General features: G+C 50.0%; 1 protein-coding gene across 4 annotated transcripts in view; it reads right to left on the bottom strand.

Moving 5' to 3' along the window:
* CNTN1 (contactin 1) overlaps nucleotides 1–12,861 on the bottom strand; it is a 379,791-nt gene that overhangs the window by 45,219 nt on the left and 321,711 nt on the right. For all 4 annotated transcript variants that reach the window (XM_051850934.2, XM_051850935.2, XM_070049666.1 and 1 more), the window contains 2 exons: nucleotides 7,609–7,679; nucleotides 4,141–4,375 (listed from right to left, as the gene is read on the bottom strand). In XM_051850934.2, the coding sequence (XP_051706894.1) occupies nucleotides 4,141–4,375; nucleotides 7,609–7,679 (306 nt within the window). The remainder of the gene's footprint in view (nucleotides 1–4,140; nucleotides 4,376–7,608; nucleotides 7,680–12,861) is intronic.

Genomic DNA, 12,861 nt, shown 5'->3' with positions numbered 1-12,861 from the left:
TTTATTTGAAAAGCACAGTTAAGAGAGAAAGGGAGAGAGGGAGAGAGGTGGAGGGGGGAGAGGAGAAGAGAGGGAGGGAGAGATGTTCCACCCGCTGGTTCACTCCCCAGATGGCTATAACAGCTGGGGCTGGGCTGATCTGAAGCCAGGAGGCAGGAGCTTCATCTGGGTCTCCTGTATGAGCGGAAGGAGCCCAAACACTTGGGCCATCTTCCACTGCCTTTTCCAGGCCATTAGCAAGGAGCTAGATCAGAAGCAGAGCAGCCAGGACTCAAACTGGCACCCAAATGTGGTGCTGGATTAGCAGGAGGTGGCTTTACCCACTATGCCACAATGCCAGCCCCCCAAAGCAAATTAAGCCCATTAATCATTTCACTACTGCTTCCTTTATTTTCACTAATGTTTTTTTATCCTATGGCTATTGGTGCATCGCTTCTTGGCCTTTTGGCTAAGATCAAGTGTGGTTATTGGTGATACATGGACACATATGCATTCCTACTCACCATGTTAACAAAGAAACACGTACACATCATGTGTGTGCTTTCTTTTCAATGAACCACAGATTCATGAACTTCTATGATACTTGTGAACAAAAACCATACTATTTGTTACTTGTTTCTTCCAAGTGACACACTCACGAAAGCCTGCTGATGCAAATTAAAGTGAATGATACTGAGCTTATCAACTCTCCATTATCAAAAATAGGGAACCTGATTTTTATGAAAAAAATGGTTAGAGTGCATTACCTCTTGCTTGCTATGTGTATGAACGAATGATACACAGCAACAATATTCCTAAAGTTCCCTCTTTCATATTCAGGCTAAGATCTTTAAAACATTCAAGATCTTCTGAAACAAGCTGTGACTTCCACAGTTCTTGGGCTCAAGAAAGCTTTCAATGTCTAATCTTCCAAATGGGCATCAAGTCAAATATGTATCAAAAAGGCCCTCTGTTCAGGGAAAAATGATTTATGTCCCTTATAAAATTTACACAGAGACCAAGGAAAGCCCTAAGCGGGGCTGATCCATTTTTGTTGTATTTCATTAAAGATTCATAATCCTATTTAATGTTAAAAAAAAAAGTCCCATGTGAGAGGGGTTGCCTTTCCAGGCCAAGGTGGACAGGCGGCCCTACAACAGGTTTCCCAGGCCAAGGTGGACAGGCGGCCCCACGACAGGTTTCCCAGGCCAAGGTGGACAGGCGGCCCCACGACAGGTTTCCCAGGCCAAGGTGGACAGGCGGCCCCACGACAGGTTTCCCAGGCCAAGGTGGACAGGCGGCCCCACGACAGGTTTCCCAGGCCAAGGTGGACAGGCGGCCCTATGACAGGTTTCCCAGGCCAAGGTGGAGAGGCGGCCCTACAACAGGTTTCCCAGGCCAAGGTGGACAGGCGGCCCCACGACAGGTTTCCCAGGCCAAGGTGGACGGGCGGCCCTACAACAGGTTTCCCAGGCCAAGGTGGACAGGCGGCCCTACGACAGGTTTCCCAGGCCAAGGTGGAGAGGCGGCCCTACGACAGGTTTCCCAGGCCAAGGTGGACAGGCGGCCCTACGACAGGTTTCCCAGGCCAAGGTGGAGAGGCGGCCCTACGACAGGTTTCCCAGGCCAAGGTGGACAGGCGGCCCTATGACAGGTTTCCCAGGCCAAGGTGGAGAGGCGGCCCTACAACAGGTTTCCCAGGCCAAGGTGGACAGGCGGCCCTATGACAGGCTTCCCAGGCCAAGGTGGACAGGCGGCCCTACGACAGGTTTCCCAGGCCAAGGTGGACAGGCGGTCCTATGACAGGTTTCCCAGGCCAAGGTGGACAGGCGGCCCCACGACAGGTTTCCCAGGCCAAGGTGGACAGGCGGTCCTATGACAGGTTTCCTGGCAGTGACAAGGAAACAATCACAGCGAATGCAAGTTTCAGCCCACGCGAGTTTTATGGGACTCAGAAACAATTTAGGAAAGAAGGACAATTATCCTAAAGGTCAGGACTAAGTTGAGATGGCAGGCACGGCTCTTTGCCTGAAAGCTGAGTTTAGAATCGAACGCGGCACTGGACACAGGTAAAACAGCCTTCACCTTCTCTGAGCGAGGTTCCCATGGTGCTGTCATCACTAGAATTCACGCAGGTTGTGTTTCCGCTGCGTAAGCAGAAGCACACAGAGTCTAGACAGGTCATCAGACTTCCTCATTATTTCATTATAAACTTAAATTGCTGTGATTTTTCATTCTATCAATGCACTCAGTTGAGCTGACTTTGAGAAACATGTGCATGACTGCCTTTCCCACCTGCATGCTTAAAATGAATTTTATTCTGTATATTTAAGGTGTGCAACATGACGTATGGAGCTAGAGACACAGCTGTGTATGTTACTTGCATGTGGGCACTGCGGCGTACCATAAGCAGGTACATGCGAGGGTGTGCTCCCTTGTAGCCCAGGAGGAGGGCTCCAGGACCCTGCACATACCCACTCACAGATGCCAAGTCCCTTGTATAAAGTGGAGTAGTACTTGCCTATACCTTCACATTACATTCTGCCACCCACCTTAAACCATCCCTAGATTCTTTATATATCTAATACATGTAAATTCTATGTGAACAGTCATTATACTGTATTGCTTGGGATATAATGGTAAGAGTATTTCTGATGTACAATTGGCTGAGCCAATGGATCGCGAATCCTTGGAAGCAGGGTCGACTGGTTCAGCAAGAGGCAAGTACGCGTTGGAGGCAGCGATCGGGATGATGTGAAAACGCACCCCACTTGTAACAAATACGAAGGACAAAACAGCAGACCTGAGAATTTTGGTGAGTTCCAAGGGATGGCTAAACGATGACATTAGACTAAGAATAACAGAAACTGGTAAACTGACAGAGCACTTTTCTTCGGAGCAAACAGAGCCTTGCGCCTGATCTTAGCATCTGAACTCCTCCCTCCATGCATCTCACATGCATTCAGAGACAGAACTGGACGAGGATCAAGGATGCGTGTGTCAGATCAGAAGGCAACAAGGTCTCCGTCTGCTCTTACAGCCAATGATGACTCGTAGGGTGCATGGGGTGAAGAGACAGATAAGGCAGCCTGTCTTTATTAATGGAATATAAATGATAAAATTCCTAGTAAATTTATAGAAAATTATAGAAAACAAGGCAATCAGGGCTGGCACTGTGGAATAGTGAGTAAAGCTGGTGCCTGCGGCACCAGCAACCACATGGAAAGTGGTTCAAGTCCTGGTTGTTCCACTTCCAACCCAGCTCCCTGCTAACGCACCTGGAAAGCAGCAGAAGATGGCCCAAGTCCTTGGGCCCCTGCACCTGCTTGGGAGACCTGGAAGAAGCACCTGGCTCTTGGCTTTGGTCTGGCCCAGCGCCGGCCACTGCAGCCTTCTGGCGGCTAAACCAGTGGATAGCAGATCTCTCTCTCTCTCTGTCCGGGCCCGTCCCCTCTCTAACTCTGCCTTTCAAATAATAAACAAATCTACCTTAAGGAACAGAAATGAGAATAAGGCAACTGTGTTTGGTATAAAACTTCTATGTCATGGAGCACAAACACAGAAAGGCCCATAAGAGCATGCTCATTTCACTTGAAATTTCTAGAAAAACAAAGAGGGCCACTATCAGTACTGCTTTTTTCCCCCTCTGATCTAGGGGACACATTTTTGCCTTTCTATTAAAACAGCTCTGACTTTTGGACCCCGTTTTCACATAATCATCTACGGTTGCCTCAGGAGAAGTCCAGCACTTCGCTGTGATTTTCTTAAAAGCTGTAATTAGCAGGTTAAATTTTCAGGCAATTTTACAAATATTGCCGATGTTACAGAATTTCCAAGTAGACTTTATGCAGACACAGACACACTGACGTTCCCATCGAAGTGTGGACAATTTCTGAGACTAAACCTTAACAGGGGCCAGGACCAGGAGCCTACGCCCATGACCCAAGTGGGGATCTCCTATTCACTATGAACGTGATGTGAAGGAAGACGGTGCCAGCAACTTGCCTGTTGTTGGATGGGGAGGCTGACAGATCAGCTGTACTATACGCACACTGCCGTGAATGCCGCTTCGAGCGCAAGTCCTGAGCGAAACCCAGCTGCACCCGCACCAGGGAACCCGGCTTCCCCGTGGCTCAGCCGCCAGGCCCTGCCCCCACCTACCATCCTGCGCAGAGTTGATCACAGCGATGAGGCTGTAGGGCCCGTCCCCTTTGCTGTTGAAAGCCTTGACTTTGACCTGAAACGCAGTGGAAGGGCTCATGCTCTCGTCTTTGTGCACGTAGCGGCCGGTATCTGGGTTCGTAACCGTCACCTTTTTCCATTCTTCTCCATCAAAGGGCTTAAATGCAACTATGTAACCGAAGTTGTTGCCATAGTGGTATTCTCTTGACAAAGGCTACAGAGAGAGTGAAACAGCGCAATGGGTTTAGTGGCGCAGGTGACGGGGGGAAAGCCCTACTGAGTAATAAAACAGCACCTGGGCGAGTGTGCTCTTCGGGAAACACCCTTGGTGCTTAAGCGGCAGGTGCAGGTGGGAAACGTCGGAGTTCATGGGAAGCTCAGGTTCCCAGTGGTGTCCTGGCTGTTTCAAGGGCGTGGCTCTGGGCACTGCTGACTGGGAGAGGTTCTGCCCTGGCACAGGACTCCCTCCCTCCCCTCCCTGAGGCCAGAACCTCCTACTTGAGGACCACGTTCTCAAGGGCCATGGACTGGGCTATAGCCGAGCTCCACCCTCTGGCTCTCTGGCCTCCCCTGTCCTTGGTACCACCCTGAGTAACACGGCACACTTTACTTCTTTGTTTACTTTCTCGTCTCCCCGACTACGGAGCATCAGTGTTATAAAGGCAGAGGCCACCTCCTTCCCGCGTTCCTCGGCCCCCCAGCACCAGCACTAGAGCAGGTCCTCCAGGAACATGTGTGTGATGGGTGAGCCAAGGACGCTCTGCACAACGGAGTGGCAGCTGCCAGCCCTCTACACCATCTGTGCTTTGGAATAACGAAACTGCCCAGAAGCATGAAACAGTGTGGGTGTTGAGAGGAGGGGTAGCAGCTCACTCGCTGGTCGGAGGCTGGCTCTAGTACAGAAGCCAGCACTCCGCATTGCTGGTGCACTGCTCCTAACTCCTACACATGCCAATGGCTTGGTGAAAAAGCTCACGTCAGCCCCAACAAGGCATTACTTACAAATCCTGACCTGCAGCTGGTTCTAGTACTTGCCATGTAGTACCTTATAACTATTAAGGGAAATGCACACGTTGTGTATTTACTTTTTCCATCCAAAAATCAAAGTCAAGAAGTTTGGAAGTAAGAAACTCAAACTAAATATAACATAGTTGCTCGGATAGACTTAAGTAAAACAGCATAGAAACTGTCTTTGGTTGCAGCATTATTTTTTTTTTTTTTCCCGGCCGGCGCCGCGGCTCACTAGGCTAATCCTCCGCCTTGCAGCGCTGGCACACCGGGTTCTAGTCCCGGTCGGGGCGCCGGATTCTGTCCCAGTTGCCCCTCTTCCAGGCCAGCTCTCTGCTGTGGCCAGGGAGTGCAGTGGAGGATGGCCCAAGTGCTTGGGCCCTGCACCCCATGGGAGACCAGGAGAAGCACCTGGCTCCTGGCTTCAGATCCACACGGTGCGCCGGCCGCAGCGCACTGGCCGCGGCGGCCATTGGAGGGTGAACCAACGACAAAGGAAGACCTTTCTCCCTGTCTCTCTCTCACTGTTCACTCTGCCTGTCAAAAAAAAATTTTTTTTCCCCCGGGAGGCAGGCAGACAGACAGAAACAATTGCTGGTTCAGGCCCCAGTTGCCTGTACCAGCCACAGCTGGGGGAGGCGGAAGCCAGGAGCTGGGACTCTAACCGGGTCTCCAGTGTGGGTGATAGAGACCTGCGTGGGCCACCACCACTGCCTCCCTCAGCCTCAGGAAGCTGCAACTGAGAGCAGAGCTTGGATTCAAACCCAGGTGCCATGAAATCGAATGTGGGCATCCCATCTGCTGTGTTAGCCACTACGACAAACGGCCACCTCTGGGTGCGCTACAGCTATCCTGAAGCAAAACCTCAAGTTTGTGCAAACTGTGATTTTCAGATTCTTAGGTGGCATACATGAGCATTTCTGCAAAAGTTTAAATATTGTGTTTTTTTTTTTTGACAGGCAGAGTTAGACAGTGAGAGAGAGAGAGAGAGAGAAAGGTTTTCCTTCCATTGGTTCACCCCCCAAATGGCCGCTACAGCCGGTGCGCTGCGCCGATTGGAAGCCAGGAGCCAGGTGCCTCCTCCTGGTCTCCCATGGGGTGCAGGGCCCAAGCACTTGGGCCATCCTCCACTGCACTCCCGGGCCACAGCAGAGAGCTGGCCTGGAAGAGGAGCAACCAGGACAGAACCAGCGCCCTGACTGGGACTAGAACCCGGGGTACCAGTGCCGCAGGTAGAGGATTAGGATTAGCCTAGTGAGCCGTGGCGTCGGCCTGCATACTGTTCTTACTGGCAGTTTTCTGCTGAGTTAATTCAGCAGGCAACAGAATTGGTTCAGGAGCTTTCAAATGTAATGATTTTCAAGTCCTAATCCTGAAAACTTGGTGTTTAGAATACTTCCCGCTCGGAACTTGTGGACAAAGCTCATCTTTTCCTGAAGCAGGTATCCAGATAACTCAGAAAGCTTATGAGAACTGAGCCAGACAGAAAACAGTAAGATGTTCTTTTACAGTACTGGAATTTTTTGGATACTTTGTTGATAATAAAACGTAGAAATAAATACTTTGAGGTTTATTTTAACAAAAGATAATTTTTCTAAGTTTTTCTTTGAAGTGTGGTTTAAATGTCAAATATAAAATGTGGCTACAGAGCACAGAATGTAGTCAAGTATTGCTAAATATCCACTCTTTACACAAATCAATTTGATTCATGCACGGAATAAAGCTATCATTTTTCCTGAAGGCCCCAAAACGCTCCTGAGCCTAACTTTTGCCATTTACTATCTGGAGTGCTGAAACACCAAACATATTTACTAAGTAACTGAATCTGAATAACATGTGTTGCCTGGATACATGCCAGCAATTTCCTTCAGACATGTTCGTGCTGTCACAGCCCTGCCGTCCCCTCTCACTTCAAGGATCCAGCTCAGCGGTACCGTTCCCGAGCAGACCGCTCTGAGGACCCTGCCAGCGGAACCCCTCCTGAGCCATCCTGGATCCTCACTCGCAAGCCCTTCAGGTGCCTCCTCAGACCATTCTGAGTGACTGCTCTGGGGTCAAGGTGCACCTCCGACGGAAAGTCGGGTTTGGATAAAGAGAAAGACGGTCCACTGCGTCTCTGGAGTTCGGAACGTCTGGAGGAAATGTGCTCGCTGCAGTTGGGGTCTCGGACCACGATGGTGCGGAATCTCTCTGGAATCGGAAGTTAAATGCTGGACCTTCCAGGCTAAGGGTCCCTAGTCACCCAGCCTGTAGGTCTGCGTAGGACTCCACACTTAACCGACAGGAAGCCGGAGGAATGGACACCCACGGGACACAAACGAGGAAGTGCACCCTGGAAGCCACCGTTTAGTTAACTCCTTTCAGCGAGCACAGGGGCTGGAGAGTAAGTGGATAAAGCCGGGGGCTGCGTGCTTACCGCCCAGGGGGCTGCGTGCTTACCGCCCAGGTGATGGTCAGCTCTCGGTTGCTCCCGCCGCCGCCTCCCACGTCGGAAGGAGCCACGTTCGGGGCTGAAACGAGAAAGCAAAGCAGCGATGAGACAGGGGCTGTGCGTTTGTGTTCCGGTGTGAGCGTTCCAACTGACCACAGACACCGTGAACACCTGTCTCGCCTGATCCACGCCGCTACGCAAGGATCGTGCCCCGAGCTGCGGTCCCTGTCTCCCTGCAGAGCCCAGCAAGGGACAGCAGGCGTCCGCCCCCAATACCCGTGGCCTTTCCGTGTCCCCACTGCTAGTTGGATCTCAAAAAAGATTACACAGACTTGTCCACAGATTTCCCAGACTTGGCTGGGAAAACGTCTTACAGTGTGTATTTTTAAAATATTTATTAATTTTGTTAATACGTGTGTGTGTGGGGGAGAGAGAGAGGGAGAGGGAGAGAGAGAAAGAGAAAGAGGGAGAGAAACACCAGTGAATGAGGATGAATCTACTCTCTGCTGGCTCACAGCCCAAGCAGTGGCTGGGGTTGGGTGAGGCTGAAGCCTGGAGTGCGGAACTCAACCCAGGTCTCCCACAGGGGAGGCAGGGACCCTGCCCCCTAGGCCATCGGTGCTGCCTCCCAGGGGTCACAAGGGCAGGCAGCTGGAGTCGGGAACCAGCCCTGGGCATGAACGCCAGGCACTCTGACACGGAAAGTTAGCTTTCCAACAAGGGGTCAATTACTAGAGCCAATGCCTGCACCTACACGTTTACCCTTCTTATAAATACTTATTTACTTGAAAGGCATAGTGACACATGCACAGAGAGAGAGAAAAAGAGAGGGGGAGGGAGGATGACAAGGAGGAGTGGGGGAGGAGGGGCGAGACGGAGGGAGAGAGAGGGGGAGAGAGAGATTTTCCATCCACTTGTACACTCCCCAAATGGCTGCAAAGGCCAGGTATGGGCCAGGTTAAAGCACACAGCCTGGAACCCATCCAGGTCTCCCACAAGCACTTGGGCCATCTTCTGCTGCTTTCCCAGGCCATAGCAGGGAGCTGGATCAGAAGTGGAGCTGCCAGAACTCAAACTGATGTCCATGTGGGATGCTGGTGGCAGGTGGCAGCTCAGCCCACTGCACCACCGTGCCTGCCCCTACTTTTACTTTCGAATCCTGTGAACATCCAACACCTCCTTGTTTTATTATAGAAGGTTTATATTAGATTGCGCATTTTTCCATTCCACAACATTTAATTCAAAGTTGACCTACTCTTCAACAATCTCCCATTGAGCTCATGATTTTGAAAAAAATACAGAAATGCACAGAAATAAAGGAAACTATGTATCTTTTTTAAAAAAACATTTATTTTATTTATTTGAAAGACAGAGTTACAGAAAGAGGTAGAGCCAAAGAGAAACATCTTCCATTCGCTGCTTCACTCCCCAGGTGGCCACAATAGCCAGAACCTGCCGATCCAAAGCCAAGAGCCAGGAGCTTCCTCTGGGTCTCCCAAGCGGCTGCAGGGTCCCAAGGATTTGGGCCATCTTCTGCTGCTTTCCCAGGCCATAGCAGAGAGCTGGATTGGAAGTGCAGCAGTCAGGACTCGAACCAGCGCCCATATGGGATGCCGGCACTATAGGCTGGGGCTTTAACCCACTGTGCCACAGCACTGACCCCAGGCAACGATATCTCTTCATAGAGTATTTTTATATTTTATTAGGATTAATTACTGATCCCCCCCACACACGAGCCTTTAGCTGTGAATATTCAGTTGTAGACTAAGCAGTTCAGGGACATTTTTCCACAGATGGAACTGACACCTCCTCTCCACTGCCACACACAGGGCAGGGGGCTGCCTTGTGCACTCAGTCTTGGCCACAGAGAGACTTGTTTTATAGAAGCACAAAGAAGCCAAGGAATTTAACAGAGAACACAACAGGCACGTTCTAGATGCTAAATCATTGCAAAGAATCTCAATTAATATGTTGGGAAAATACTGAATTTTAATCAGGGATAGTATTCATAATTTTACTGTGAAAGATTAAAAAGTGATGTGTTGTTACGTTTCTTTTTCCATCATTTTAGTCTAATAGTGGTTCCCTTAAGATACCTGGTAGGAGTATGCCTATATTTTAGTCACAGCTCCAAAAACATTTAAAAAGGAAAATCAAGCTGATGCCAAGACTATCCTTCCTTATGAAAAGGAACAAGGTCTGCCAATTTTCCTTTTAGACTCTAATGCCTGAGTAATTTGCATACAAATACCTCTTTGAGCTTTGCTGTTTTATTTAACCATGCATACACTGGCTTGTGAAAAACCCTAAATAATGAAAAAATCACAAGATTAGATAAAGCTCAACCCTTGGTTCAAAATATGTTCATTACTCTAATTCTGGTTAAGTATTGCTTTAAATTGTGCAGTCATTGTTACAGATAAAATAAAATCAGGAATATAATTTCTCACTTTAATCTGCATCAAAATTTCATTGCATTGAAAGCAATCTTTTTTAGTAAGATTTTAAGCTGCTTATATAAAGCTCCAGTTTAGAAAACCAAAGTTTAGAAAACATGCGGTCGGTGCTGTGGCACAGTGGGTTAAAGCCCCAGCCTATAGTGCCGGCATCCCATATGGGCGCTGGTTCGAGTCCTGACTGCTGCACTTCCAATCCAGCTCTCTGTTATGGCCTGGGAAAGCAGCAGAAGATGGCCCAAGTCCTTGGGACCCTGCAGCCGCTTGGGAGACCCATGCATGAGAAGCTCCTGGCTCTTGGCTTTGGATCCGCAGGGTTCTGGCTATTGTGGCCACCTGGGGAGTGAAGCAGCGAATGGAAGATGTTTCTCTTTGGCTCTACCTCTTTCTACCTCATTCAGATCTAACAACTGCTTTTCGTATGTATTCGCAAGCCCTGAACTATAAAGTTCTGAAGGCAATGAAATCAATGAGCTGTGCAACAGTGGGCATTCAAACGAGAGCAGTTCTCTGTATCTCGTCCGAGCTCCTGGTCTGATGCAGGAGCTCACTGCCAATGTTTCCACGGCACCTGCCACTGCAGGTAGAAGAGGTGGGGGCTGAGACAGTGACTGGACAACAGCAGCGTCTCAGAGGTCCTATCCGGCAGGACTTGTTGCCATTCGTGGCTTTGGTTTCAGACAGGAAACTTTAAAGTAGGTGGAGCAAAGTAAGCCTGTTACTGGCTTCATGGAATCAGCTGGGGAAATTTTGGCTGGGCAGACAAGAATGATGTAAAGGGAAATAACCAAGATGCAAAATGAATTCTTAGGAAGAACCCCAAACGAGTATGGATTATTTGACTAAATGAAGTAAAAGAACTGATGCTTTCCAGTTTACCTTCCCCAGTCCATGGAAAGGCAAAGCATCTAATGCCAATCTTAGCCTTGTTTTCAGACAACACAGATTATATTGGGCAACAGCTTCTTGAAATCCCGATCTGCCCATCACACAGCTGCTTTGCTCCTCTGTCTCCTGTCACCAACTTCAACCTCAAGAACCATCACATCCTTCTCTCCCCTTCTCCTTCTACACAGAATTTTCAGTGCCAACTACAGACTGTGCTGTGCAAAGCACTAAAGACAGCCATGCGGATGCCATCGGATTCCAGTCCTGCAGGGGATCTCTGCAGAGCTATAGGAATTAAATACGCACAACCAGTTTTGACTGGAGGTACTAGGTATCCCTAATCCACAAGTTTTTTGAACGAATGATGCCAGCTCAATAACTGATTCACCTAGAATTTGTATTTATGTATTCGTTTCTATTTATTTGAAAGGCAGAATGAAAGAGAAAGAAAGAGCTTTCATCTACTGGTTCACCCCTACATGCCACAGCAGCTGGCACTGGGCCAGGCTGACGTCAGGAGACAGGCACTCCATCTGGGTCTCCCAACTAGGTGGCTGGGACCTAACCATCTGAGCCATCACCACCACCTTCCAGGGCAAGCATTAGCAGAAAGCTGCAATCAGAAGCAGATCCAGACCACCCACTGTGGGGAGCAAACCGGACTAGACTGAGTTACTGGAATTAAGACTTATTCTATGTATCTGCTCTCCCACAATATGGCGCTGGGAGAGAAGTAAACAGCTTCTACACAGCTGCCTCCAGTTCAGCTAATAAACTGTAGGACTTGCTCCTGATTGGAGGAGAGCAGCGTACTCGGCGTGTGGGCAGCCGAGTTAGGATTGGCGGAGGAGGACTATAAAGGAGGAGAGAGACGGCATTCACGAGGAACATCTAAGGGGAACATCTAGCTGAAGGAACACCTGTGCAGCCCCCCGAGAAAGCCGGCCGGCGGTGTGCCGCTCCCCTGCGGAGGTGGGGAATGTGGCCAGGGGGAACTGCCCTTCCACGGAGGTGGAAAGGATAGTAGCCAACCCGGGAGGAACCAGCGGCAAGCCCGGGGAGGGCCGAGCAGACGAAAGAACAGCGCAGGGTCCTGTGTCGTTCCTCCACGAAGAGGGGGAGCGACATAATGGTGCCGTGACTCGGATATGAAGCCTAGGCAGGGTTTAGTGTCGTTCCTCCGCGAAGAGGGGGAGCGACAACCCACAGCAGGTGTGCACCTGTGACCCACCACAGTGAGTGTGCATCTGTGACCACCCACAGCAGGTGTGCACCTGTGACCCCCCACAGTGAGTGTGCACCTGTGACCCCCCACAGTGAGTGTGCATCTGTGTCCACCCACAGTGAGTGTGCATCTGTGACCACACACAGCGGGGGTACACCTGTGACCATGCACAGTTAGTGTGCACCTATGACCATGCACAGAAGGTGTGCACCTGTGTCCACCCACAGTGAGTGTGCACCTGTGACAACGCACAGCAGGGGTGCACCTGTGTCCACCCACAGTTAGTGTGCACCTGTGTCCACCCACAGTGAGTGTGCACCTGTGACCACCCACAGTTAGTTGCACTTGTGACCACCCATAGCAGGTGTGCACCTGTGACCACCCAGTTATTGTGCACCTGTGACCACCCACAGTGAGTGTGCACCTGTGACCACGCACAGTGAGTGTGCACCTGTGACCACCCACAGTTAGAGTGCATCTGTGACCACCCAAAGCAGGGGTGCACCTGTGACCACCCACAGTGGGTGTGCACCTGTGACCACCCACAGTGGGTGTGCAGCGTCTAACCACCCAAAGTTGGTATGTAAGTGTATCACCACACAGTGTGTAGCCTGTGGAAGACACGAAGGTTGATTAGTCAAAGACCACAAAATATCATCTGACAATAGAGGAACAGCTATGTTAGAAGACAC

The sequence above is a fragment of the Oryctolagus cuniculus genome, chromosome 9, assembly GCF_964237555.1.
Source record: "Oryctolagus cuniculus chromosome 9, mOryCun1.1, whole genome shotgun sequence".
Classification (NCBI taxonomy): domain Eukaryota; kingdom Metazoa; phylum Chordata; class Mammalia; order Lagomorpha; family Leporidae; genus Oryctolagus; species Oryctolagus cuniculus.
Note: the sequence above shows the minus strand (reverse complement) of the source record. Positions and strands in the feature narration are given on the sequence as shown.